Source organism: Patagioenas fasciata, chromosome 18 (genome assembly GCF_037038585.1).
Source record: "Patagioenas fasciata isolate bPatFas1 chromosome 18, bPatFas1.hap1, whole genome shotgun sequence".
Classification (NCBI taxonomy): Eukaryota; Metazoa; Chordata; class Aves; order Columbiformes; family Columbidae; genus Patagioenas; species Patagioenas fasciata.
Window position 1 is genome coordinate 3,790,138 of NC_092537.1, and position 24,406 is coordinate 3,814,543.

At 42.1% G+C, this 24,406-nt stretch overlaps 2 protein-coding genes and 1 long non-coding RNA gene across 3 annotated transcripts in view; all 3 read left to right on the top strand.

Moving 5' to 3' along the window:
- LOC136109494 (uncharacterized) overlaps positions 1-4,494 on the top strand; it is a 7,169-nt gene extending 2,675 nt beyond the window's left edge. Inside the window, exons 2-3 of the long non-coding RNA XR_011741819.1 lie at positions 3,077-3,274; positions 4,266-4,494. This is a non-coding gene — a long non-coding RNA (uncharacterized lncRNA). The remainder of the gene's footprint in view (positions 1-3,076; positions 3,275-4,265) is intronic.
- A 1,599-nt stretch (positions 4,495-6,093) lies between these two features.
- On the top strand, positions 6,094-15,783 carry UTP6 (UTP6 small subunit processome component). Its single transcript, XM_065852213.2, has 19 exons — positions 6,094-6,245; positions 6,349-6,433; positions 7,004-7,045; positions 7,127-7,219; positions 7,318-7,365; positions 7,967-8,030; positions 8,561-8,679; positions 9,177-9,254; positions 9,652-9,733; positions 10,447-10,528; positions 11,013-11,194; positions 12,025-12,104; positions 12,785-12,862; positions 13,033-13,212; positions 13,870-13,950; positions 14,297-14,406; positions 14,487-14,553; positions 14,852-14,924; positions 15,484-15,783. The coding sequence occupies exons 1-19, from the start codon at positions 6,154-6,156 to the stop codon at positions 15,639-15,641; spliced, it is 1,794 nt and encodes a 597-aa protein (XP_065708285.1). The 5' UTR covers positions 6,094-6,153; the 3' UTR covers positions 15,642-15,783.
- A 661-nt stretch (positions 15,784-16,444) lies between these two features.
- On the top strand, positions 16,445-22,807 carry COPRS (coordinator of PRMT5 and differentiation stimulator). The gene is made up of 5 exons (XM_065852214.2): positions 16,445-16,508; positions 16,766-16,851; positions 17,603-17,687; positions 18,243-18,500; positions 20,386-22,807. Exons 1-5 carry the CDS (start codon positions 16,445-16,447, stop codon positions 20,553-20,555), a joined length of 663 nt encoding a protein of 220 aa, XP_065708286.2. The 3' UTR covers positions 20,556-22,807.
- The last annotated feature ends 1,599 nt before the right edge of the window (positions 22,808-24,406 follow it).

The following is a 24,406-nucleotide window of genomic DNA, read 5'->3' on the forward strand; positions in this document are numbered from 1 at the left end:
GAGAGGAGCTGAGATCTTACACAGCAACCCGAGTGTCCTGATGTGCAGCCCTGAATGCAGCATGTGTGGAAGATTGACAGAGCAGCCACTTGTGATTCTCATTCATCGGTTTGGCTGGGAACTGCTTTTGTACAGAGTTGTTCAAATGTATTCCAGGGCACGGTACTCAAGGAACTTGGCCCTCAGAGAATCTTAATGCACCCACAATGCGCAGCTTTCAGCGAGCAGGTCACTTACATGTCTGGAGTTACTGCAGAGAGTGAAAAGTGAATGCGCAGTGTGTTTTGCACCGAGTCACCTATCTTCTGCATTCACATGGTGAACAAGTGATAATTATTAGTTATTATTACTTAGTAGAAATGTGTACTCAGGGGTTGTTTCTTGGAGTTCTCTTAGTGATGTTTTAATATATTTTTCATTATATACTACTTCTATATACTCGTCATTATTCTTCATTACTTTCCTACAGTGATTAAATAAAAAAGAAAAATCCCCACCCACGCTACAATATGCTTAATATATGATTCCAAACAAAATCCACAGGGGGAAAAAAGCCACGTCTTGACATATAATGCTTAATACATGGAAATGGAATAGGAAACATGCTAGTTCATACTGTAATTTCAGAGATCCAGCAAAGCTATCAATTCTAAGTGAACTTTCGGGATTTGTGTTCTCTTAATTGAGTCCTGGAAACTGTGAAAGATACGGCAACTAAAAAACTTCTGATATAAACTTAATGACTAAACTCAGAAATGCAGAGATCGAAGAGAAACTGCTGGGAAGATGTGAGAGTTAAGGCAGTTACAGATATAAACAGAAGATTCTCACCAAAGAGTCTGTTGACAGTGCAAGAATGAAAGCTTCAATCAACCAAACAGAAAAATACAGGAGGGCCAATGAATATGCCAATAGATAGTAAAATGAAACAAATTAATTTCAGCTTTAAGTAAGGGATAGGTTTTAACAGAGATCAGTTCTTTCTTTTGGGGCTAAACTGCGTGCAGGTTAATAAGATAAAAATTATGAATTTTATCATCAGGAATTACTTAAATGATAAGATCAGGGCAGATCTTATTTCCAAATCTTTTCTAGTTAGCACAGGTATAGAAAATTCACACATGGGAGAGCTTATCTAACTGTTTCATACCAAAGTTAACATGTTCTCTGTGGGTTTATATACAAGGTGTTGCTTCAGAAGGCTTTTGCAAGAGTTTATCTTGTTTTCAGGATGCTGCTTGGGGTGTATGATTCTGCACACCATAATCTGAATTATCCATACTCCAGAAGTATTAATAATTTGATCGGTTGTTGCCATGAGTGTGGTCAAAGTACTTTTATCATCTCCGCAGAAGGAGGTGAGAAACATAGCAGGAGGCCAATCCTAATCCCACTTTTTGGAAAGCGAAATAAACCTGTATGTGGCATAATTAATGCCCTTTGGCATGCCAGATTAATTGGTGCTGATGCTAACATCTTTGCATTTAAAAGATGCGAGGCTTTGGCCCGAGGAAGCTCTATCTTTTCCTGCCTTATTACTTATGGTAGAACTAGGGCACCTGAGGCCATGCCACAATTTCACCTCTCTTTGAACCCAGACAGGTTAGTGAGGTAAAGTAAGATTAGCACAACTCTGCTCTACAGAGCTCTGGCAACACTCCTAAGTACAAATGTGCGTGCAAGAAATAATACTAAATTAAATGTAATTAAGCAAGAGATGTTGTGGTGTTGGCAATTTGGGAGTATGGAGGAGATGACTGATATAGTTTTAAATTGTTGAAATGTGACTGTCAGTTGCTGGATTATGAATTGGCAACTAGAATATGGTGACTGACTCATTACAACTGCCCTGCTGCCTTTAGACAGACTGTCAACTACTCACTAACCAGCCAAACGACAAAATCGAATTAAAAGCTGTACTTACAGCCACTACTGTATAAGCCTCTGGAGACCCTGAATGAGCAGATGGATCTTGTACTGAGTACCAGATGTGAATTGGCAGGGAAACCATTCCAGAGGCATCACTCCCCTTCACTGAAAATTCCCCGCATGTAGATGTTCAAATCTTGGGGCAAGTGAGAACCAGAATGCCTCAAAATGAGTTGAGTAACAGGGAAAATCTCATTCATAAAAATTCGAGTTCACAGCCAATGTAGAGGAGAAAGTAAAGTTCTTGCCTTTTATTTTAAAATACTATATGTTAGAGTAAATTGTCAGATAATAGTTCTGTTAAGGCATTGAATGAAAACGTGTATGTAATTTTTTTTTTTACTAATAATAGCTGAAGAAGAGAGAAATGAGTTAATGAAATTCTTGGAAGCATTCAGACCAAATGCTGCAGGCTAAGGCCAACAAGCTGCAATGCATTGACAAAAACAAGCATTTGTCTATCGGAATGGAAAAAACAACAACTGGATAGGACGGGTACATGTACCAGTGTTAGTGGAGGTATGGAGCAGCCCAGCCGACTGATTGCATAGTCTTAAATATAATTTTTTGGAGGCTCAGAGTGGAAATGCAGTGGTGAAACCAGTTTATGCAGATTGACTGCTGGTTTTGGCAGAGGCAAAACCAAACCATCATGTAAACTGTTTTAATTACAAAACTAGGGAAGTTAATGTAGTCCAAAGTTTGGGTTAGTCTATTTTTGAGAGTAAATTCCAAGCTGCTTTATTAGCAGATGTGTTCATATATTTTTAAAGCAAAGCCCCGCACGCTCACTAAACACTTTGAGGGCTTTGTTAAAAATGAGTCCCTAAGGATGAACCACTGAAGTCAGTGGAAGTTTCCCAAATACTTTCATGAGGTCAGAACACCACTCTCAATTGTTTAAAAGGCATCTTTATATAGCATAAGTTAACTGTAAAATACTGTGCATCTGGTGGCATCTTATAAAAAGCTGTAATTTATGCACTCAGGCAGCAAAATAGCAGAAATAAATAAGATATATCTAAATCAATTTATAATTTAAATATTTGCCTTATGGACATTAACCGTCATGCATTTTAACAGGGGCAAGACTTAAAGCAAAACCGCTGTTATTACTCTAAATTAGCAACATATCCATTGCTTGCAGACTATGATCTATAAATATTAAGCGTCGAAAGCTTCCCAGAACTTCTCCTGCAAGGACCTGCTGATGGAGTTTTTGAGAAGAGGCTTCAGAGAGGAGCAGCGGCAGCACAGTGACCCCACAGGTGCCAGCTCAGCCGTTGTCCCTCCAGCCTTCCCAATAAGATTTGGTGAAACTCTCTGCATCGCAACGTCTTTATCGGTAATGGATCCCTCCCTTAATTTGCGCTGATGCATTTGGAATGTCAGCTTCCAAAACAAGGCACATGGGAGGCATTTAAAGTAGATTTTTTGAAAGGAAAATGAACAAAGAGCATGTCAGGTTCCATTTTGATTTGCATGACAAATCCAGCGTGCAGTGTTCTGGTGGGTCGGGCTGGGCTTGCCTGCCACTCACGGCATTTGTCACTTTGGTTTGAACACTTTTGACAGTCCGTTATGTTAATTGTACTAAGGATTGTTTTGCCGGGAGAAGAAAAGGAAAGGCATTTTTATTTTTGTACACTTTCCATTTACAGGAGAGGAGGGATAGCTGAGAGAGCAGAAAATGTTTTCAATTGGTTTTTGATCTACTTAATTTGTAAATCATCCTGTGAGGTCATCAACAAGTTAAATATTTTAAATCTTATTGTTACTCACTCTGTGCCTGTGTTTTTGGGTGGGAAATACTGGGCCCTTAAACTAGAATCTCGGGGAGTCTATTGTTTTGACGCGCACCATTCTTTCTTCCTTTGAGCCGCACGGTGATGGGTCCTGCGGAGTGGTTTGTGCTGTGCCTGTGTGCTTCTAGCGGGTGATATTGTGGTGCTTTGACAAGTGCTAACAAGGGATTTAATGCCCGGAGAGGCGTTGTTGGACACACATTGTTCTGGGGCTGTGGAGAGTGTGTGAATAACTCTCACATGGCAAAGACCTGTTGTAGACATGTGCATATGGCTGAATTCTCCTGAAGACACAATTCAAGGTGGAGGTTGCTGTTGCCCCTCAGGGTCCACATACTTCTCCATCGCTGACATTAAAATGAGTCATGAGTTGTTTGGTGGTGGGTTTTCAGTTTCCAAGGTCCGTACGGACTGCAGGTGCCAGCAGTGGGTTGATCAAACCCAGTATTTTCAGACTGATAGAATGATCAGCCATAAAGTTTCAGAAGAAGACTCTTGTTTATGTTTTTTGTCTCTACTACTGTTTTTCAGCCAAAGGAGAGCTTAGTGTCTGAAGAATGAGGAGAGCAAGAAGACAAATACAGTTTCCCTGAGGTTTCCAGGTAATGACCGATATCTGCCTTTTAAACTTTGAACCCCTACGCTGCATGTGATGTTCGCGTTTACCTGTTGTGATCTAAGTGCACCCTGGCACATAAGCTCTACATACAGAATGTTTTCATAGCATAAAATCATGCAATCAGATGCAGAAATATCAAAATAAATGGCGTTAAACAATCAAGCGTAGTAGTTCCAACCATATTCTTGCTTAGCGATTCGGTAAACTAATGCTGCTTTCCATACCCAGTATCATCCTCCTTAAGTACCGATTTAGTGAAGTCCGCGTGCTTACACAAGAATCAGTTTGAGCTGGTGCATATGAAAAAGAAATCAAACCCAACATAATTAATAAATGTTACTGATGATGATGAATAATACTCTTATGCACCACTTTGAGGAGAATTACCTGTCGTGCTGCTTTACAAAGCTGAACTCAATGGGAGGTGAACTCTGAAATTTCCTGGTAGCTTTCTGGTTTTGATCACTTCTTGGAAAACAGTGTCACTATTTCCTGTCAGAGTGAGAAGTTGCTAAACCTCTCCCACTAAGAATCAGGTTTTTTCTTTAACTGGCACCCAAGTTTGAGAAAAGCCACCGTAAATCCAATTCATAGAGGGTAAAAAAAATTACAGCTCTTCTTCATAGTTCTTGCGTTTTGCTGTATGCATGTTTTTAGCAGGAGTCAGGTTCTCGCTCCATGCTTGGCAACACTTCTTAAGCTGTTCTACTATTAACACAAGGGAAACATCACCCACAGCTTTTTTGGTTGGCTCTTAGGTATGAAAACTGCTGTGCCATGGCTGCTCTTGCCCTTGCTCCGTTGCCTCTTCTCCAGTGACCCAGCTCCTGTAGCGGGGCAGGGAGAGTTTGAAGGTGTTTCCAGCTCAGCGATGGCAGCAACAACCCAAACCACAAGCACGAGACACCTCTGTGAATAATAAGCATTTAAAGCAACTTTCGTAAATTACCCCAGGTTCCAGTGTAAGTTGGGGAATGACCTATGACCCAGTGTAGGGGAAAGTGACCTGGGGGTCCTGGGGACAGCAGGGTGAACATGAGCCAGCACTGGGCCCTTGTGGCCAGGAAGGCCAATGGTACCTGGGGTGGGTTAGAAGGGGGTGGTCAGTAGGTCAGAGAGGTTCTCCTGCCCCTCTACTCTGCCCTGGTGAGACCACACCTGGAATATTGTGTCCAGTTGTGGCCCCTCAGTTCCAGGAGGACAGGGAACTGCTGGAGAGAGTCCAGCGCAGGGCAACAAAGATGCTGAAGAGAGTGGAGAAAAGGCTGAGGGAGCTGGGGCTCTTTAGCTTGGAGGAGACTGAGGGGTGACTTCATTCGTGGTGATCAATATGGAAAGGGTGAGTGTCATGAGGATGGAGCCAGGCTCTTCTTGGTGACAAGCAATGGTAGGACATGGGGCAATGGGTGCAAACTGGAACACAGGAGGTTCCATGTAAATTTGAGAAGAAACTTCGTCTCAGTGAGGGTGCCAGAGGCTGGACCAGGCTGCCCAGAGAGGCTGTGGAGTCTCCTTCTCTGCAGACATTCAAACCCGCCTGGACACCTTCCTGTGGAACCTCATCTGGGTGTTCCTGCTCCGGCGGCGGATTGGACTGGATGAGCTTTAGAGGTCCCTTCCAACCCCTGACACTCCGTCATTCTGTGATTCTGTGATATCCCATGACCATCTTTTAGAAATTTCCTCGGCGGGCTTTTGCGGTTTCCCCGCCCGGCCGCCAGGGGGCGGCAGAGCGACGCGGCGCGGCCGGAAGCGGCGCGGGGCCAAGCGGCCGCGTGTGGCGCCGGGGCCGTCGCAGCCATGGCGGAGCGCACCGAGCAGCGCCTGGAGGACCGAGTCCCCGAGCTGGAGCAGCTGGAGCGGGTCGGGCTGTTCACACGTAGGGAGGTCAGGTGAGCGGGGCGGGGGCCGCGCCGGCGGGACCGGGTGGCCGGCGAGACCGGGTGGCCGGCGAGGGGCAGCGATCCCCGCGGTGCTGATCCGCGCTCCCCGCAGGGCCGTCCTGAGGAAAGCCTCGGCGCTGGAGTACAAGATCCAGCGGAGAGCACTGCGGAAGGAGGATTTCATTAATTATATCCAGGTGGGCTTTGCTGATTAGCAGAGATTGCTGACTGCCGCTGTAGGTCCAGCTCGGTTAGACATTAGGTGATTCTGTAGTTACGTAGGAAACAAGTTGCTTCTTGAGGCCTCTCCTCTCTCCTACGTGGTTTATTAAGACGCGCCAGAGCATGAAGTGTAGCCAGGAGTTGGTGGCTGAGTCTGGGATGAGAATCTTCTTCCTTGTGATCTTTTCCTATAGTTTCTCCTCTCTCCAGGGATGCAGAGGCTCCAGTTCCCTGATGTGCTGTGCAAATTGTAGTTAAACACAATTAATTTTTTGTGGTGTTAGAAGTTGGGTTTGTGCGTTACTGTTCTAAGAATACATGGGGTCCTAACAGCTCAAGTCTGAAATATCACGTGCAATACAAATACTCAAGCTTAGCTTTCAGTTAGCCTTAAAAATGTGGTGATCTGGCAAAAAAAAATGCTTTCCTGCATGTAATTTTTATTGTCCATCTGATTAACTATCAAGAACTTGGATCTCTATTTTTTTCCTTAATGTTTTGCGTCTTCTCATTTGCTTTTAAATGTTTTTTTCTTCTCATTCCAGTATGAAATTAATCTGCTGGAACTGATCAAGAAAAGAAGAGCAGTAAGTGTGTAAATTTGAGTGGAAAATACTTTATAACAAATTCTGTATTGCAATAAAATTAATATTTTTTTTTCCTCCTAGCGCATTGGATATTCGTTTAAGAAGGATGAAATTGAGAACTCTATTCTGCATAGAGTCCATTGCCTCTTCAACCGTGCTATAGGAAAATGGAAAGTAAGTATGTTTATTTGTCCTGATAGGTTGAAAAATGCCCTTTGATTTTTGTGCTTGCCTATTCTAAGGTTGATTCTTTCCCCTTGCATTTCCAACAGGATGATGTCCAGCTTTGGCTTTCGCATGTCGCATTTTGCAAGCAGTGGGTGAGTTTTCAAAATTATAATCTTATTTGAGGTACTGGATTGATGTTTAATCAGGCATCTGGAACTTGAATTACAAGATGGGTACGAACTTTATTGCCACGTGCTGTACTACTGAAATAACTTTGATGGTATTATTGGAGCTGCCTGGGATTGTCACTGATGTATTTAAGTGTAGAATTTGACTGGGAATGAATTGGTATGAAATGTTATGCTGTCAATTCAGTACTCTGTAAGCTTACTTGTGCAAGTTTTCACATTATTATTAGCATTCAGTGGTTGTCCTTCCTGCACTGAAGAAGGTGACCATGTCATAGTAATGCAAGTGGCCAAGGAAAATGCAGTCTGTACCTCCAAAGAGGTCACTTGTGTTAGTTGTGTAGTTGAAAAGGTTTGCGTTAACTATTTTAATCTAGTCTGGCGACATTTGAAAGCTGGTCAGTATTGAACAAATATGAGAAACTTTTAGCTGAAGATAAAGTAGCAGAGAAATGTCTTTTCCAGTGCAATTACATTACAACTTGTAACCTTTCATAATGAAACTTTGGTGCTGGTGGTTCAGTTTGGTACTAGAGTGGGTAAAACAAAACTTCTTCCTTTTCAGAATGCAAAACATCAGCTTAGCAAGGTGTTTTCTTCCATGTTGGCGATTCATCCCAATAAACCAGGTAAATAAAACAATGGCGAGTGCTGCATAAATGACTGAGTATAGATTGTTCAGTGTTGGTTTAAGTTCTTGTAGATCTCGGTTCAAACTATTGGGATGAAAGTTCCTACTCCCCTTTCTTTGCCTTGCTGCTGAGAAGGGCTCTGGCTGGGTTGTGCTGAGCAATCAAAGGCTGGGAAGCAGGAGTCCCCGTGCTCTGAAGGACCATTTTCCAGGCAGACTGGGGCCTAGGTGAATGTTTCAGAGGCAGGAGATGTTGAATACTCAAGACCGCTTTTTGGCTTTTGAAGAAATCATTATACATCATTGGATCTGTAGTTACACCAGATTAAACTTCCTGGATCTGCTTTGCCTTTAGTCCTATAACTCGGTTTTACACAGGAGATAATTAGTCTTATTCTGTTTTGAGCTCATAAGTTGTGTTGGAGTGGATACATCGAACAAAAACAACCCGTGCAACTTCAGAATGGGTTCTTATGACCAGCTGCTTGCTTTACCTTAGAAAGAATTTATTTGTATTGTCTGTTGCAGCACTGTGGATCATGGCAGCAAAATGGGAAATGGAGACACAACTCTCGTCAGAAAGCGCCAGGCACTTGTTCCTTCGTGCTCTGCGCTTCCACCCAGAGTGCCCAAAACTTTATCAAGAAGTGAGTTCCTGGTTTTCTTCTATGACCAGTTATTTGATCAATCAGAGCAAATCACTGCAGCGTATTTCTCAGATCAGTCTGAGAAACTGGAAAAAACTTTTTTCCTCATCAGTGGGGAAATGTCAAAAAGATTTTGATTAAAAAAAAAAAGTAGTTTGTACTAGTAGCATTTTTCAGTTGTTTAGAAAATCTTGTATTTGTGTATGGAAAGTGAGGGGTTTATACTGTTTATAGATAAACGTCTCCGAATTATGTTCTGAAGTATTGTGAGCTCTGCTAGGACATGGCCCTCTGGATTAGCTCCGGCCCTTCTTCGAGGGCAAGTTCAGGTATAAAGAATGACTGGAAAGTGGTAATTTCTACATGTGAGAAATTTCAGAGTAAATATGTAGGGCAGATGGCTGTATGCACAATCCTTTGAAAACCAAGGCTCCAGGACTTAGATGTTTTATGATTTATCCCCACTCTGCAATGATTTTCTTCTCTCTCTCTTACAGTATTTCAGAATGGAGCTGATGAATGCTGAAAAACAGAGGAAGGAAAAGAAAGCATTTGAACAAGCAAAGATGGATTTGGTAGGTCAGCTAAACTTAGTTAAGATCACACATTTGAATGCAGAGTTTCAAGGGATCTGTCTTAACGGTTTGTTTGAGAACAGCTTAGTGAAAGGTTTTGTTCATGTCCTGTGCCCCTGTTAAGCTTTTCAAGTGTTGGCTGTTGCTCAGCTTAAATACTTCACACATGGATTTTTATATACATTTGTAAAGTTACATCCCCCAGTTTGAGAATTAATGGTAATTTCTGGAAAGGAATAGTTAAATTTACTATCCAGTTGACTTGTGCAAATTGGTTAAAGATAGATTTAGAGAAGAAAAGTGTTAATATCTTTATCTGATGTTCTTTCCTTGTTTGCAAAAATGGTAGCTGAGAAAGGAAACTATATTTTCAATTACTTCATGCTTGATATTGCAGGGGGAATTCAATTATTCTGAAGAGATTCTCAACGGGGAGATGGCTCGCATTATCTACAGGGAGGCTGCTCAGAAAATTAAAGGTGATTTAATATGTCTTGTATTTATTCAGTAGGAAAATTGTGAACCTTAACTCAGCTGTCCAGTAGGTAACAGAGACTTAGCTCTAGTGCACACGCTAAGATATTTTCAACAATACCGTTTCTTCAGTAGAACCAGATAATACTAAGGTATGAATTAATAGTGCTGGTAATTCTGATTTCATAGCTGTTCTGCAGGCTGACACCTCCTCCAGTACAGTAGCTTTTGGGCTGAAGCAGCATAGGTGCTGGGCTTACAGTCTCAAAACTTGTTTGTTTGCTTAAAAAAACCAAAGGGAGGACAGTTCAGAATTACACATCTTTTTGCTTTGTTGTTTACTGAACGTCAGATCACAACTAATGAGCTAGATTCAAAGGAGTAGAGGAAGTGCTGTGGTGTAAGTGGAACCAAGCTGGAAGGATCTGTAAGCACGGCAGGACTGGTTTATCACTTTGGAGTCTGGAATGTCCTGCCTCTCACGGCTTTCTTTTGTAACTGGGCAACATGTGGTGGTGAAGAATATAGTCAGGCAATTAACATCCAAACATATGGCTTATCATATGGGTGGAACACTGAGATTAATAGATAAGGGTGTCTATCTAGGCACTTAAATGTTCGCTGTGCCTTGACAAAAGCTTGCAAAGACCCAGAAATGCGAAGTGCAATGGATCCAATATTCCACTTGATAGCCTTTTTTTTTTCTCTTGAAATGTAGGTGTTGAGTTCCATCTGGCTGTGCTTTCTATTGCAAAGCTCTTTGATTTCACCCAAGATTTGCAAAAAGAAATTCTCGAAAGGTGAGGTGTGGGTTTGGGTTGTATGGATGGGGAGGGGGGTGTTGTTTTTTTTGTAGTAACTTCTCTATAGTGAGTTGACAGGTTAACAACTAAAAGCTTTTTCTCTAGGGAAACAATGTTAATCCATTAAGAAAAACAAAACATGAGGCAAGTATGCTCTTTAGAAAAGGATACTTGGATCTAACTTCAGAAGAGGCTTTGAGAAGCTGCTAAGAGAAGATCTCTCTGCTCGAAAGATCTCTCTCAAGAGCTGCCTGTCTACTTCATGATCTTAGTGGAGAATATCCATACAGAAAACCAAAAACCAAACCATGCAAAATAGACTAATATTTTTTCTCTCTTGTGGAATGATAAAATGTTTCTTCTCTGGCATTCGACTGTTTGGAAATTCAGTATGTTTATATGCCAATATAAGAACCCTTCTAAACTTAACTTGTGAAAGCAGAATGGTGGTTCAGGGCTGTTACAGACATGGTGTGTTTAGTTTGCAGAACAAGTACGCTGACGATCCTCTCACATGGGACTACATGGCCCGCCGTGAGCTGGAGCTGGGCTCCTTGCCAGCCGCACAACGTGCCACAAAACAGATGAAAGTATCTGAAATGGCCCAGAGAGAGGAGCGATGCTGTGCCGTTTTTGAAGAGGCTGTGAGAGCAGTCCCAACAGGTGAAAAGTTCTGCCTTCATTTAAACATTATACTTACCTGCTACTTTAGCATACTGTGAAAGTCTTGAAGGAAGTGTTGGCAGGTTCCACCACACCAAAGAGAAGGCAAGCAATTTTTAGATGGTACCTTTTTTGGGATTTATTTTATGGGTTATTTGGGTTATTTTCCAATGCATTTATACTCTTGAAGGAGCTGCGTAGCTGAAAGTGCTTTTTGTTGATCTTTTTGCTTTTATTAATGTGATGTAACCAATGAGGAGAATAGAATCCCGCAGATGAATAGAGGTTTGGGAGTTATAACTAGAGAATAAATAATGGCAACCTGTAGAACTCAAGTATATCGGTGGTTATCTATGAGTAAGCAACGTTGTTGAGTTGCCAGTGGAGTGGGTATCCAGCTTCAACATCTGGCGTTGTCCTTGCTCACAAAGGAGGCTCTCAAGGGACTGTCTGTGGAGGGGACTCAAACTTGCTGCTTACGTGGCCTTTGAAGACAGGGATTTTCTCGACTTCCTGCGAGTGTCCTCACTCTTGTAGGCCCATTGAAAACAACAGGCAAAGGGTGCATGGACTATCAGTTGTGACTGTGCTGAAGCCTGAACTGAAGTGAGAGTTTGGTGCTCTTCAGAAAGCATTACTGGCTGCAGCTTATGCTGGGAAACTGGTTTTCGATGTTAATGTTAAAAATGTAGGGTCTCTTTTATAATACATTTTAAAACAAAGTTGGCATGAACACTTAGTGGTTGGATTTTCTATATTCCTTAAATACAAATATTTGTGCTGACTCTTTTGATTCTATGAGGTGTGATATTATGCCTTTGTTTCTACAGAGGACATGTGGAAATGCTTCATCACTTTTTGCTTAGAGAGATATAACAGGAAAACAAACAGTGAAGAATTAAAGCAAAAGGTAAAAGTTTATTAGGAAATCATAGTAAGAAATCACCCCTATTTTACTGACTTTTGTAACCTACCAGACAAGGAGCAAATATATTTTGACATTTTATCAGAAATACTTACCTGTGGCCATCATTAAAAATAATTTAGTCTGTGAGGGGATCACTTTTACCATCAGGCTCACAAGTGTCCTGAACACGGATAACCTGGGCATAAACCAGCCTTGTTAGTAACGAGCAGTGACCTCTTTGGGTGGAAGTTAAGAGTGCAAACTTCCTAATGTTTGCTGACCATCCTGCAAACCTGTGCTTGTTCAAATAAAAGCGTGAATTAAAATGACTCTTGCAAATAAGTCTAAGTTTGGTGCTGGCACGTAGGTGCCTTAATTATGTATCCATGCTTGAGTGTGACACAATGAATTAACTAATAATTCTGTGCAGTTTGGTTGACTTTTAATACCGTAAAAAAACATTGGTATGTTGTTCATTTATTCCTTCAGGGGGGAGTGTAATTCAAATGCTCAAATTTCCTGTTCATCTTGGAATGTATGTAGGTACCTAAAGCATTAGATATGTAACTCGTATTCAGTGACATGTGGGTACACTAATCCACTGGGCTTCTTGTGTTGCTGGGGTCTGGTATATGCAGGAATAATCCTTATTTTCTTTACTTTTTCTTCTCTGTTGGTTCTAGAGGCTGGAGAGAACACTGAGTGTATTCAGCAAAGCCCATGAGTCCAGTTTGCTGCCAGAAGCTCTCTATAAGCAGTGGGTAAGAGCTGACACAGAAAAATAGATTGTGGTACTGTCCTGCATTGCTTGTGTGCCTGTCTGTACCATTTTGAGTGGATAGAAAAGTGGGCAATATTTTGATCAAGGCCTTGCCTTTAAGAAGGTATTACAAATGTCTTGTGCTGATGAGCTGTGTCTGCTGGGTTTTAGCTTCAGCTGTTACTGGAGTCCAAGCTCTTTGAGACGGCTATGGAGGCGGCAGCTGCTGCAACTGAGCGCTTCAGCCAGTCCGTGGAAATGTGGCACATGAGGCTGCAGGTGCTGATCCAACTGAAGAGTGACTGTGTGACCCAGTGTTTTGAAGAAGCCATTAAGCACGTGAAATCTAAGGTCTGTGCTGGTTTTATAGACTTACAATGCATTCAGAGTTCCTAACAATTTTACCATTTTTTAGGTCAGAAATAAGAACTTGACATTTCACATGGACAAGACGTTCAGGAGAATTAGCAAATTGCAAATTTGCTTCATATTCACAGTCTGAATGCTCACAAGTGACATTTTGCATAATCTTCTAGCAGTCAGCTGGTATTCTTTGTGTCTTGAAAAATGTGTGTCCTTTTCTTCGCTGTCCTGGTACATTGCTTGCATGAGTGGTACTTCAAGCCTTGAATCAGCTTCGTGTTCTCTTATAGTTCCATTTCAAACCCTGGACACAAGGAGTGAGGAGAGGAAACAAGGAGGTGATGGTTTCTTTCCCCCTTGTTCTCAGAAGTTACCTTTGTACTGCAGGGTTCGATGATGCAGAAGAACTTGTCTCTCATCCCTGGCAACATCTTGCAGCTCTCCAGCTAAGCACCATTTGTCCTGGAAGTGAGGAAGGAAATGAGAAGTGATTTTAGTGTGCAGTCCAAAGTTGTCCTTTAGACATGGCTCTTAGACGTTTTTTACGGCAGCTGTAATACAGAACCTGGTGGATGTGTTGCAGTCTGTTTCTGTAAATCAGACTCACTGTATTTCAATAATTTGACTTATCTGCTTCCGTTGTAGGGCTCTTTGCCATTATGGACCCTCTGGGTGGAATGGAGTGAAGGTACCAACAGCAAGGAAGACACAGAAACTCTCTACCAGGTACTTAGCTAATCAAAATCTGCTTTTTATGACAATATGTAAATAAACGGGAACAATGTGTGTGGATGGACATGTAACAAATGTCTTTCAAACATGATTTGCGATGTTTTTGTTCAGTATTTTGTCTCGCTTATGAGATCTGCGTTATGTCAGATGCCTGATGGTGCTATTTCATAGAATAGTTTGGGTTGGAAGGCACTTTTAAAGGTCATCTAGTCCAACCCTCCTGCAATGAGCAGGGACATCTTCAGCTAGATCTGGTTGGTTTCTTCTCCCTTGTTGCCTTTTAATTGTAGCTTATGTGATTGATTTGTTTTCCTTTGCTTTTTTCTTGTTAAACTTGCAGAGATCCTTACATGCCACAACTCCTGCTGAATCTGTGACTATGAAAGAGAAGTATCTTGACTGGACTTACAGAAATCGTGGTTATAAGAAAGTTAAAAAAGTCTTTACCAGGTAACAAACCTCAAACCTCATTGTTCTGGAGTATATGTTAAAAGGCTTGAAGTCTAAAGTTACTTATGTTTTTACTTCAGCATGTGCGAAAACCGTCCATTTTCACTTGACTTCTTCAGGAAGATGATCCAGATAGAAAAGGAGCAAGTAAGTTGATGAATATCCAATTAGTGCCTTGTATTTGTAAAAGACACTTCTAACTTTGGGTTTAAATAGGAAACACAGGGCTTGTGAGTAGTGTCATTAGCTTGTGATCAGTTCATATTTGTCTTCTAAAGCTGATTCATAGCATGCAATACAAAACCGAGTTCCATGGTGACTAATCTTTGGCAGTGTGCGTGTGCGCGTGTAATTACCGTGACTCTCCTTCTTTGTAAGAATCTAATCAAGCTGCAGATTCACTTCTGTACAAAATAAATGGCCTTTTAATACCTTCCTTTGTTAGGAGTCCTGCAAAATGATTCATCTGAGAGAATACTATGAACGTGCCTTGAGAGAGTTTGGTTCAACAGATCCTGGTAAGGAGATTTTATTTATTTATTTGTTCCTTCAGCGCTGCCTCCTTTGTTTCCATCCTTTTCAAAAGGCAGCTGTTTGTTCTGCCCTTGTTGCTGTCATGCAGCATGGAGTGAGCTTCTTCTGTGCCATTAAGCGCACGACACTGCAGTGACCCTTCGCTTTCAGTCCAGGGTCGTTGTTACAGTGGGATGGCTCCAGCAGAACTACAGCAAATAAGGTTTTGACACTGGCTGGTATAAGGGATTTGCATCACCTTTGATTTGGTTTTGTGAACAATATGGAGCTATGTTTTTATAATCAAGATTTCTGCAGTATTCTTTGTAAGAAAGCAAACAGCTCGATTGCTGCTGTATTTTTCTTAGGACTCCCTGTTCTAGCTAAGAATAGACACCAGGCTTTTGGTCCTCAAGGGGCTGGGGGTTTTAGTCTCACAAAGTAAACCTCACTGCATTAACATCAAAGGCACTTGCAAAAAGAGGGTTTCTAGGTTAGGGTGGGTATGTTTGTTAAATAATATCCAGTCAAAATCTAACCAGAACTTCTGTTTTTCTTTGAAAGATCTCTGGCTGGATTACATCAAAGAGGAGCTAAGTCATCCCCAAGGCAAACCAGAGAACTGTGGGAGCATTCACTGGCGAGCTATGAAGATGTTGCAGGGAGACCTGGTGGAAGACTTTGTTTCTAAATACACTTTATTGCAAACTGGACATTTATGAAAAACTATGAATAGTAACAACATGACAATGTGGATTTTTTTTTTTTAACTTGTTTGTACAAAGGTAAATACGTGCCTGGATCATATTAAAGTGTACCTTCTTTATATTGCACATGTGGATTAAAAAAAAATCATCTGCCCCATTGGAGTTGTTTCTGATGTTGATCCTGCCAGGGGCAAGTTCAAGTGCACAGTTTGATGAGCAAGCAAAGGCATTTCTGAGGGGCTTTTCATTGGAAAGTCTGAGGGCAAACTCTTCCTCCTGCTTAAACATTCAGATGGAAATCATAAGGCATCAGCTTTTGCACTCTGGAAAGCTACTGTTACAAAAATGCAAAAAAAATACTCCAAACATGGAAACTGCAGCTGTAGGCGATCTCTGTATCTCACTGGGTTGAATAATGAATAGTGAAACACTTCTGTGAAACGATGGTATTTGTTTCCCAACCCAGAAGTCATCTGTAATCCTCTTTTGTGTTTTGAAGTCCAGCAAAGCTGCTGCCCCCTCCCTTTCTGCAAGTTGGCCATTTGCTTCACCTGTTCTGGCTCATTACTGGTGTGAATGAGTTTGTAGTCACTTCAGGACCTGCGGCACCTGTCAGTGACAGACATAGAACATTGAGCTACACCTGCGCGTGAAGCACCGCACAGGTGCTCCCTGGCAGCACGCTGCTGGCACGAGCCCTGCAGGATCTTGTTACCTGTGGCAAGATTAAGGAGCCCCAGAACCTGGAGGGATGTTGATATTTTATTTACAACTTTATGAGTGTAAAGGTGTTTTCCTCACCGTTTTTCCTCCGGTTAATGGCTTTTTTGTCCCCTCAATCAGACCGCTGTCCTCTCTCTCTACACGAAGTGTCCAGTAGCGGTGAGAAGTTCAGTGCTGGCTGTGAACAAGTGTGAGAAGCGGCCCCTGCCCGCGCGCGGCTGAGGCGGGAAAAGCCGCCGCGCGCCCGGCGCCTCGTGCCGCTCCCGCCTTTCGGGCCGGGGTCGCTCCGGGTAGCGGGGGCCGAGCTGCGGCCATTACGGTCACCGGCTGCAGCCGCTCCGCCTCGGGGACCGCCCGCCTGACGGTGCCCGAGGCCGCCGGCTGCCTGGGGCGCAGGCGCTGCTGCCGGCGCTGAGGGGACGAGCGGCCCCGGCAGGGCGGGAACGGAGAGACCGACGTCTCACGGCTGCGCGCTCGTCTCACGGCAGCGCCTCCTCGGCAGGTGCGGGGTGGGTCCGGCGGGGCGGGGAGCGGCGGGGCTCGCCGGTGTGGGGTTGCTCGAAGGATGCGGCGCTTTGCCCTTTTTCGTTGGCCGCGACCCTTGTGAGCAGCAGACGCGGCCTCAGGCGAGCCGGGCTCGGCCCGTGGAGCACCCAGGAGCCCGGCTGGCCCTGCGGAGGGGAGTTTCCTTCACTGGGTTCATTTCTGCTGGAGTGGCAGTAACTCACCCTTCCCTTCCTCTCCTGGGGACCGTGAAACCCATTTGAGGTGTTCCATTCTCCAGGTGTGCATCCACCATCTTCCTCCAGCGCCCCAGGGCTGTGGGAGGCTCTGGCCCTCTCCTGTCCCCTTGGCGTGTGGGCTCCCACCATGGGGCTGGTTCACAATCCTTAGTGCTTGCACTTGTCCCACTCCTTGTGTCTCTGCAGTTTTCACAGTCCGATGCAGTTCCTACAGAGGCACATTTTGGGTTAATTTTGAGACCTGTTCCCAAAACTCGGGGTGGCAGCAGGATTGTGGGGATGCTGGCGGGTCTGTGTTGGCTGCTGCCTGGGGTGACTGAGGAGCCATCCCCGAACAGATTTGCTTTCTGAAGTGAAAGCCTCTGCTTTAAAACCTCTGATTCATCAAGGGAACAAACACACGGGTCATGCTCAAAGGCTCAGAAGCACCCAAATGTGGTGGAAGTTGCATGAGCTTCATTGGAGGGATCAATTAAAGGTGCTACTGGATTATTTAAAACTCTCTTGTAGGTGATGGCTGCTGCTGAGTCCTCAAGCTTTGAGGAGGAACATCTTCCTAAGAAGAGAGAAACTATGATCTGGAAGCCCAGAAAAGGTAAGCCTCAAATATTAGGGCAAAACAAAGCAGATGGTGAGTAATGAAACACTCTTCTTGAGGAAATACACTAATTCTTTGGTGATGCATGGGAAGTGCCTCTTCAGTTACTGCACTGAATTATTTCTATGTAGATATTTGTGTATGCTTAGGTGCAAGAGTAATTAATTAATATTACAAAAAAAAAAAGCTTTTTTTTTTTTTTTGTAAATTAGACCTGTGGTTTTTCAACATACCTATTTTTTTAAATGCCAACAGGTGAATGTGGTGAAACATGGTTGCTGGGTCACATGCCCTAGTTTAAAGAGTTCTTTTCTAACAAGATTCTGTGGAAAATCCTGGCTTGGGCTAATGTTGTGATGCAAGCCTCTGTCTGATGTTCCCAAGCATCTGAAGCAGCATTGTAGTGATATTACGTATGTAAGGAATTTCATATAATTAGATTAGTGATCACCAAGTGCATTCATATACCTGACTGAATTATTGCATGCTAAGAATTTAATTGTTCCTGTTTAATTCCAAAGTATCTATGTTGGCTCTTTCTATTGTTTTTAGAATGTTTGCTGAAGGAAATTTCAAATGTTCCTGATAGTGAATCTGAAGAAAGTGAATTCTCTGATGTCTCTCACAATGAAACTGATGGCAGTGACCCTCCTGCTGACTGTGCTCATGTACACCCTGACCTAGAAGACGTGGATGGTGAAGTCTCCAGTATGCTTGAGGCTGTAACTTTTGCAGACCTGCAAACTGCTTCTGTCTATGAGGTGGAGGACTGGGATAAAGAATTGGAGGACTCTGAATGTAGTCCTTATGGTGAGTACAAATTTACTTGTGCTTTGAGTTTTGGTTAGTATGCGATTGGAGGTAGGTGCTTTGCAGGAGAATATGGTTAAATAACTGCATGTTCAATTCTGGGAAGTGTTTTTTTGTTGTTGTTGACCTTGTGGATTTGTAATGCATAATTCTGTTGTCAAATACAGAATTTAAAGGCAGATTTGTAAGTTCATATGAAACTCTTGCTTGAGCAATTGAATGCTTAGGGAGTGGAATGGTAAGAAGAATTGTATGTGTGTATCAGGTTTCTCTGGAGAAGCATGGTCTCAGTAGTGTATCTTTGTTATTTTGAAGAAGAAGAGAAAGGTACATGGAGTGCAGGAATTTAACTTTTTAATGTAAACTCTTTTATTTTTCCAAGAAAACTCATCCAGACTGTACACTGTAATGAAGCTCTGGAAGGGAGCAGTACAAGCATTCAGTTTCTGAGAATGATGTTGCTTTTGCTGTGAGTTGGTTGAAGTGTGGTTCTTTTGGTAGGTTTTTTTCAGTGTTTGTTTTTTGTTTGTTTGATTTTTTTGAAGCTTTATCCTCCTAAGTGGTTGTGCATGTGATCAGTCCCATGTACAAAGGTAGCAAGGGATAGATCCAGTTTCATTCACATCTTTAGAGTCATATTAATCCTCCAGTTTGTAAACTGTTTTACCATTGAGTTGTGTTGATCTGAGTGTCTCAGGCTTCTATTTGCCAGGTTGTGTGTGAGGATGGAACAGGTGGATGGAGTTTAGCTAGCAGCAGTGACCTGCTGTGTATTTGTTGATGCAGAATAGTACCGTTTCCATTTTCTTCTCATTAATGTTGTATTCAAATTCCATTGTTTGTTAACAGAAGAAAGTGGGAAAGTTTTTGCAGCCTTCCTATAAAATAATGCCGATTTTTAAACGGAAATACAGTATTGGTTTTTCATACTGGGTAATCTGAGGAAAGGACTGTTTCCTTTTCAGATGTTTCCCTCCCTTTCATTCTGGGCTTTCCTGTTAATCTCTCATCTGCTCTGATTTATGGAATGTTTTGATCCGTTTAACTAACTCATCCCTACCTGCAGCTTATGCTCCTTAAATCGTCACAAACTTAGCTGTGACTGTGGGATTCAGGTACTTGTGAAGGATACTTAATACAAGTGTGTGTGAGTTTTTAGTTGCTTCAAGGAAGAACCCTGCTTGGTCAGTCATTTTATGGCTTTTTAGAAAGTTGTTTAGAATACTTGCTTTGATGGCTCATTTGGCAGTGTGACTGGAAAGCTGACAGGTACTGTGCTGAGTGCTCTGCTGCCCCATGCTCTGGGCTTTTTGTTTGCTTAGTCCTTTCAGCATCTGCTGGCAAGAAATCTTTTGCTTCTGTAAAAGTACTTCGTGCTATTTTTGTGCTATGTCGGTTAAATAACAGGCTTACTAGGCTTAATTCTAGCCTAGTGGAAATGTTGTTCAGAGCTCACTGTTACAGGACCCCACCCTTCCATCCAGTGACCCAGTTCTTAACGGGTTTGGAGGGCTCCTAATTGGGATGTGGTTATGGAGACAGCAGGAAGGGGAGGGGAAGCAAAAGTAATGATTTTATGAGCCTTTAATGCCTGGAGAAAACAGAACTGTTGTAAGAGCTGTGTCTGATGTTTTGAATCCAGGTGTATCACCGAGCTTTTTGGGAAACTGTTTTATCTCTGTGGCAAGAACCCTCATTAAAATGAAGACGTTGACAAATTCAGCTTTCTGTTTGCTGTGTTTGTAGGTCTAACTCATGACTTAGCACATCAAATTGACATGTTTAACTGGAAGATGCTGTAGATCTGCAAAATAATCTGCTGTTCTCTACCACTGGTTTTCCAAGTATCTCCCATGGTTTAAATATTTTCTTTCATCTTCTTTAGATGCTGGCGATCTCTACTGTGGAAGCTTTCAGGAAAATAATCTTTTGGCCTCATACTCATGGCACGAGGATTCGTTTTACAACCCGGGCTGTCACCATGCAGCTTCCCTTACTTTTACACCACCAGTTAGAGTGACTGAGATTGGCCAGTTTGATGATGCTGATGAATGAGGTTGACCCTGGTCAGAATTAAGTTTGGCTTCTGAGTTGGATGATGTTCTTCACCGGTTGAGTCATGTCAAGTCCTTTGGTTTGCTTGCAGAGTTCTGCGTAAGGCCAGAAATGCCTCACTGTCACCAAAGTTTGGCTGAGACTGTTTCTGAGCTGTTTATAAATTGACCATGTTTGACCTCTGGAAATGAGAGCACAGGTTCTAGCTGTAAGGAGTCAGTGCATTTCTTGACTTTTTGTTTGTATTATATAGATCTGTGTTGTTGCTGATGAATAGCTTGAGAGACTGCCAAATTGCTTCGGATAGCTTTAAAAACTCTTACTCCTTCCAGCTTCTCTGTTGTATTACCATGTTGCAGTTTGTGATTCCATATCTAATACTGGTGTTTAACAAAGTTAGCCATGACAAATACAGAATGAGTTGGTTTGTTGTTATTTTTTGTGTATTTCAGTATAAAGGAATTACAAATATGTGAAACACATTTTGCAAATACAAATGTGGCCATACAGCAGGGTTGCTGCATCCAGTAGGAATGCTGGGTGCTGAAGACTGCCTCCCAAAGATTTCTCCACATCAGACCTTCTTGTATGTGGCTGTATTATCCTCCATTCTCACATTTGTCTGTATAACATTCTCATGTGACATCAGATACGCAATAATGAAGAAAATATTTGTTCTTAGAGATTATATACTGCAAGACCCTATATGAGTCCTACAAACAGCAGTCAATTAAGGTTCATGATACCGCTAATATGCTTGCTTTATTTTTGATTGTGCTTTGGCAAATGAGGAGATGTGAACATAAAAAACCTCCATAAAGTGTCTAAGAGGGTAGCTGCAACTAGAAGCATATCCTTCTTCCCTTTGTTTTGGTGTTAAAGGAAATGTTCTCAAATGAAGTATGTACGTGGATTGAATGACTGGACATTTGAGTAACAATAATCTTCTTGTAATGCTCAGGTTTCATTAATCACTTATCTCAGTGACTTTTTGATGGCTTTGTGTTTTGACACTGATGCTGAAGCACTGTACCCATGTTGGTTTATTCTCAGGTGAGGAGTTAACAGTTACTAGTGGAAGACTGAAATAATTGACACATCAGTTTGGAAGGAGGAAGTGAATGACACAGTGATAGTTACTTAATCTTTTCCTTGAGAGCAGAGGAGGATAAGAGCTTGAAAGATTCCTTTCTTCTGATACCTTGCAGTTCCTGGTTACATCTTGGTACCTAGCAAGCAACTGAAGTAAAGAAAGGAAGGCTGGTATTGAGGTTGCAAGGAAGAGGGTCTGTTATTTTATTCTTATATGATGGAGTAGTATTTCCATCAAAATGGGTTTGGGCACGCCTTCAGAACACACATCCAGCAGAAAGCACAGTGTAACAGACTTCTCTCCCTACATGAAAGCCCAAGCTGTGCTCTCTGAGGCCTTGGGTGTGTTTTCTCATTCTGTGCACTGCTGTGTATCAGAGAAAGAGAGGGCGAGCGCTGCTCTGTGAGCCCTGCATTAGTTAAAACATGCACTTGACTGCGGAATGGCAGTGAGAATTGACCATGCTCAGTTTGTCAGGTTTGGATAGATAGTGGCTTTGTTGTATTCAGTGAAAAACAGAAATTAAACTGTAAGTGTGACTATAACGGACTCGTCAACTCAAATAAAATTGTTTATAAATGTAATGTTAATAAATATAAATTGAGTACAGATTACTATTGAAATAACAATGCACGAGTAAATTTTAAAAGTTCCTCTGAAAAAGCACAGATAATTTTGTGAGCCTATTCATCACTTCCCAGGTTTCAGCGGTAGATGGCAATCCTGAACGCTTCCCTGCAGAGGGCAGCAAAAAATTGTCCACCCTGCTCAGCCTATTTTCATCTGGCACCAAGTTTCATCAGCAAGTGTCAGATCCCCAGGCTGGATTTCTAACGCTGATAGCAATTCAGAGCTGTGTTCTGCATAGCCCTGTTGCTCCCCAGTGAGACTGATTCATGGCCCTGATTAGTTTCTCATTTTTTTTATTTCACTCTGAAGTTACACTTACTGGACTTAAAAATTTCTCCCATGACCGAGAAAAGAACATCACTTGACTTCAGTCTTAATATATTTTTTTACTATGCTTGTGGGAGATGTGCCACTGTATTTAATAAAGATGAAACCATCAGAATTCTGTGGAAGCAAACCTGCCTTTTTTAGAAGCCATTTTCTACACACTCCATAAATCAAGTGTTTTTTCAGCCTGTACCTTTAATTATAATCAGCCTTGTCTATCACAATTGTGTTGTTATTTGAGGAGAAATTGCCTGGAATGGCAGCCTTGACAAGCTTTTTGTATTTAAAATTATTGTAAACTTAAAAGGAAACTTAAAACAAATCTTTTAAGGTTAAAACTGATGCCACAGTTGGAAAACATGGCATGAGGATTTTACAGCAGAAATGCATTGTGCTCTCTAGGGATGTGTTGGCAAATGTAACTTCGATTGTCTTGGCCCTGCTTGTTAGGGAAGGAGCTTAATGTAAAGCTTGATCTGAATACTCTCAAACTTCCCTGGGATTAGAAAACCAGATGCAGACTTCTCAGAAAGCATCTCCCTGGAAGGATGTGAAACCAAGCTCCTGGATTCCAATGTTTCTGCACTACAGAGGGTTTCAAATTCCATTGTGATTCTTGCACTGAGCCTGTTCTGTATTGACACAAGTGTGTCAGTCTAGGCAATTAAAAACAGCATAAGGTAACACGTAAAACAGCATTTCAAGCCAAGAGAATCAGCACTTCAGCCTGCTAAAATTATTGGAGGAAGGAGTCCCATTGCAGGACCAAGACTGTAAATATTTTACACATACAAGAAACACATTGGCAGTACATAAGTAAGTGAAAGAATTTAGCACAAGCGTCAAAGATCTCTTGGTTAAAAATACGTACATCTTTAACAAGATCCCCCCCTTTTATTCCCTCAGTAGGAGATACTGTTCAAGGGGCAGCAGGCTCTACTGCAGCTTGATACTCTTGCTGGGTTTGTATTGTGAGGGAGGCTCAGTAGTGTCGCATAATGTGACAACTCGGAAGGAGACCTGGGTACAACTGGTACTGTTGTTGCTTTTCTTCTCATTTCCCCATTTTGCAGATAGGCCTGTTTGTAAAATACTTCAAATTCTCTGTGCGAGAAATCTTGTCTAAATAGTGAGGTGTTAAAAAACCAAAGCAAAACAGAGTTTTTCATTTTCTTTGAACAGGCCAGCAAAGAAACTAGAACTTGTTATGGATGCATCTGTTGTTTCCTTTGAGACCTACAGGGAATGATTTCCAAGAGGAAATAATTGAAGGAAATGTGTTCATATTTCCTGTTGATAAGGTACAGCATTTGATTCATACATCAGATTGAGATAGTGGTTTCTTGACCTTATATAACTGCAAAATCCAGCCCATTTTAAAGACACTACTGCTTGACTTGTGTTGTCCCATCTTTTTAACTAGTGTACTTTAGCTCTTGAGCTGAGAACATGCCTCCACTGTTGAAGGGACTGTGAATAATTTCACAGAGTAAAGGAAAACTGCTGATGGCAGCAGCTTGTCCTGACCATCTGCTGCTTCCAAGGACACCAGTGGAAATCCCATTGTAACAAAGGTCATTTTGTGAAGCTTGTGGGTAAGTCTCTATAGGCACGGGGATGGAGCTTGTGATACTGATCCTCTGTGGTTCTTTATTGCAAACGTAGACATCGGAGGCTTGAGTATTGGAGAATAAATGTGGTGGAGTTGTTAATCCTGGGAGTACCAGCTGCTCACAGCAGAGCTTCCCAGCTTGGCAGAAGAAACTGTAACCTACTAAAAAAAGCTGCAAAGCACACAACC

Excerpts from the sequence above, each read along its gene's own strand:
- COPRS (XM_065852214.2), top strand. The coding sequence starts at position 16,445 with ATGGCTTTTTTGTCCCCTCAATCAGACCGCTGTCCTCTCTCTCTACAC. Across the intron at positions 16,852-17,602 it reads CGGCAGCGCCTCCTCGGCAG|GTGATGGCTGCTGCTGAGTC; the intron begins GTGCGGGGTGGG and ends ACTCTCTTGTAG. Across the intron at positions 17,688-18,242 it reads GATCTGGAAGCCCAGAAAAG|AATGTTTGCTGAAGGAAATT; the intron begins GTAAGCCTCAAA and ends TATTGTTTTTAG.
- UTP6 (XM_065852213.2), top strand. The coding sequence starts at position 6,154 with ATGGCGGAGCGCACCGAGCAGCGCCTGGAGGACCGAGTCCCCGAGCTG. Across the intron at positions 6,246-6,348 it reads TTCACACGTAGGGAGGTCAG|GGCCGTCCTGAGGAAAGCCT; the intron begins GTGAGCGGGGCG and ends CGCTCCCCGCAG. Across the intron at positions 10,529-11,012 it reads CAAAAAGAAATTCTCGAAAG|TTTGCAGAACAAGTACGCTG; the intron begins GTGAGGTGTGGG and ends TGGTGTGTTTAG.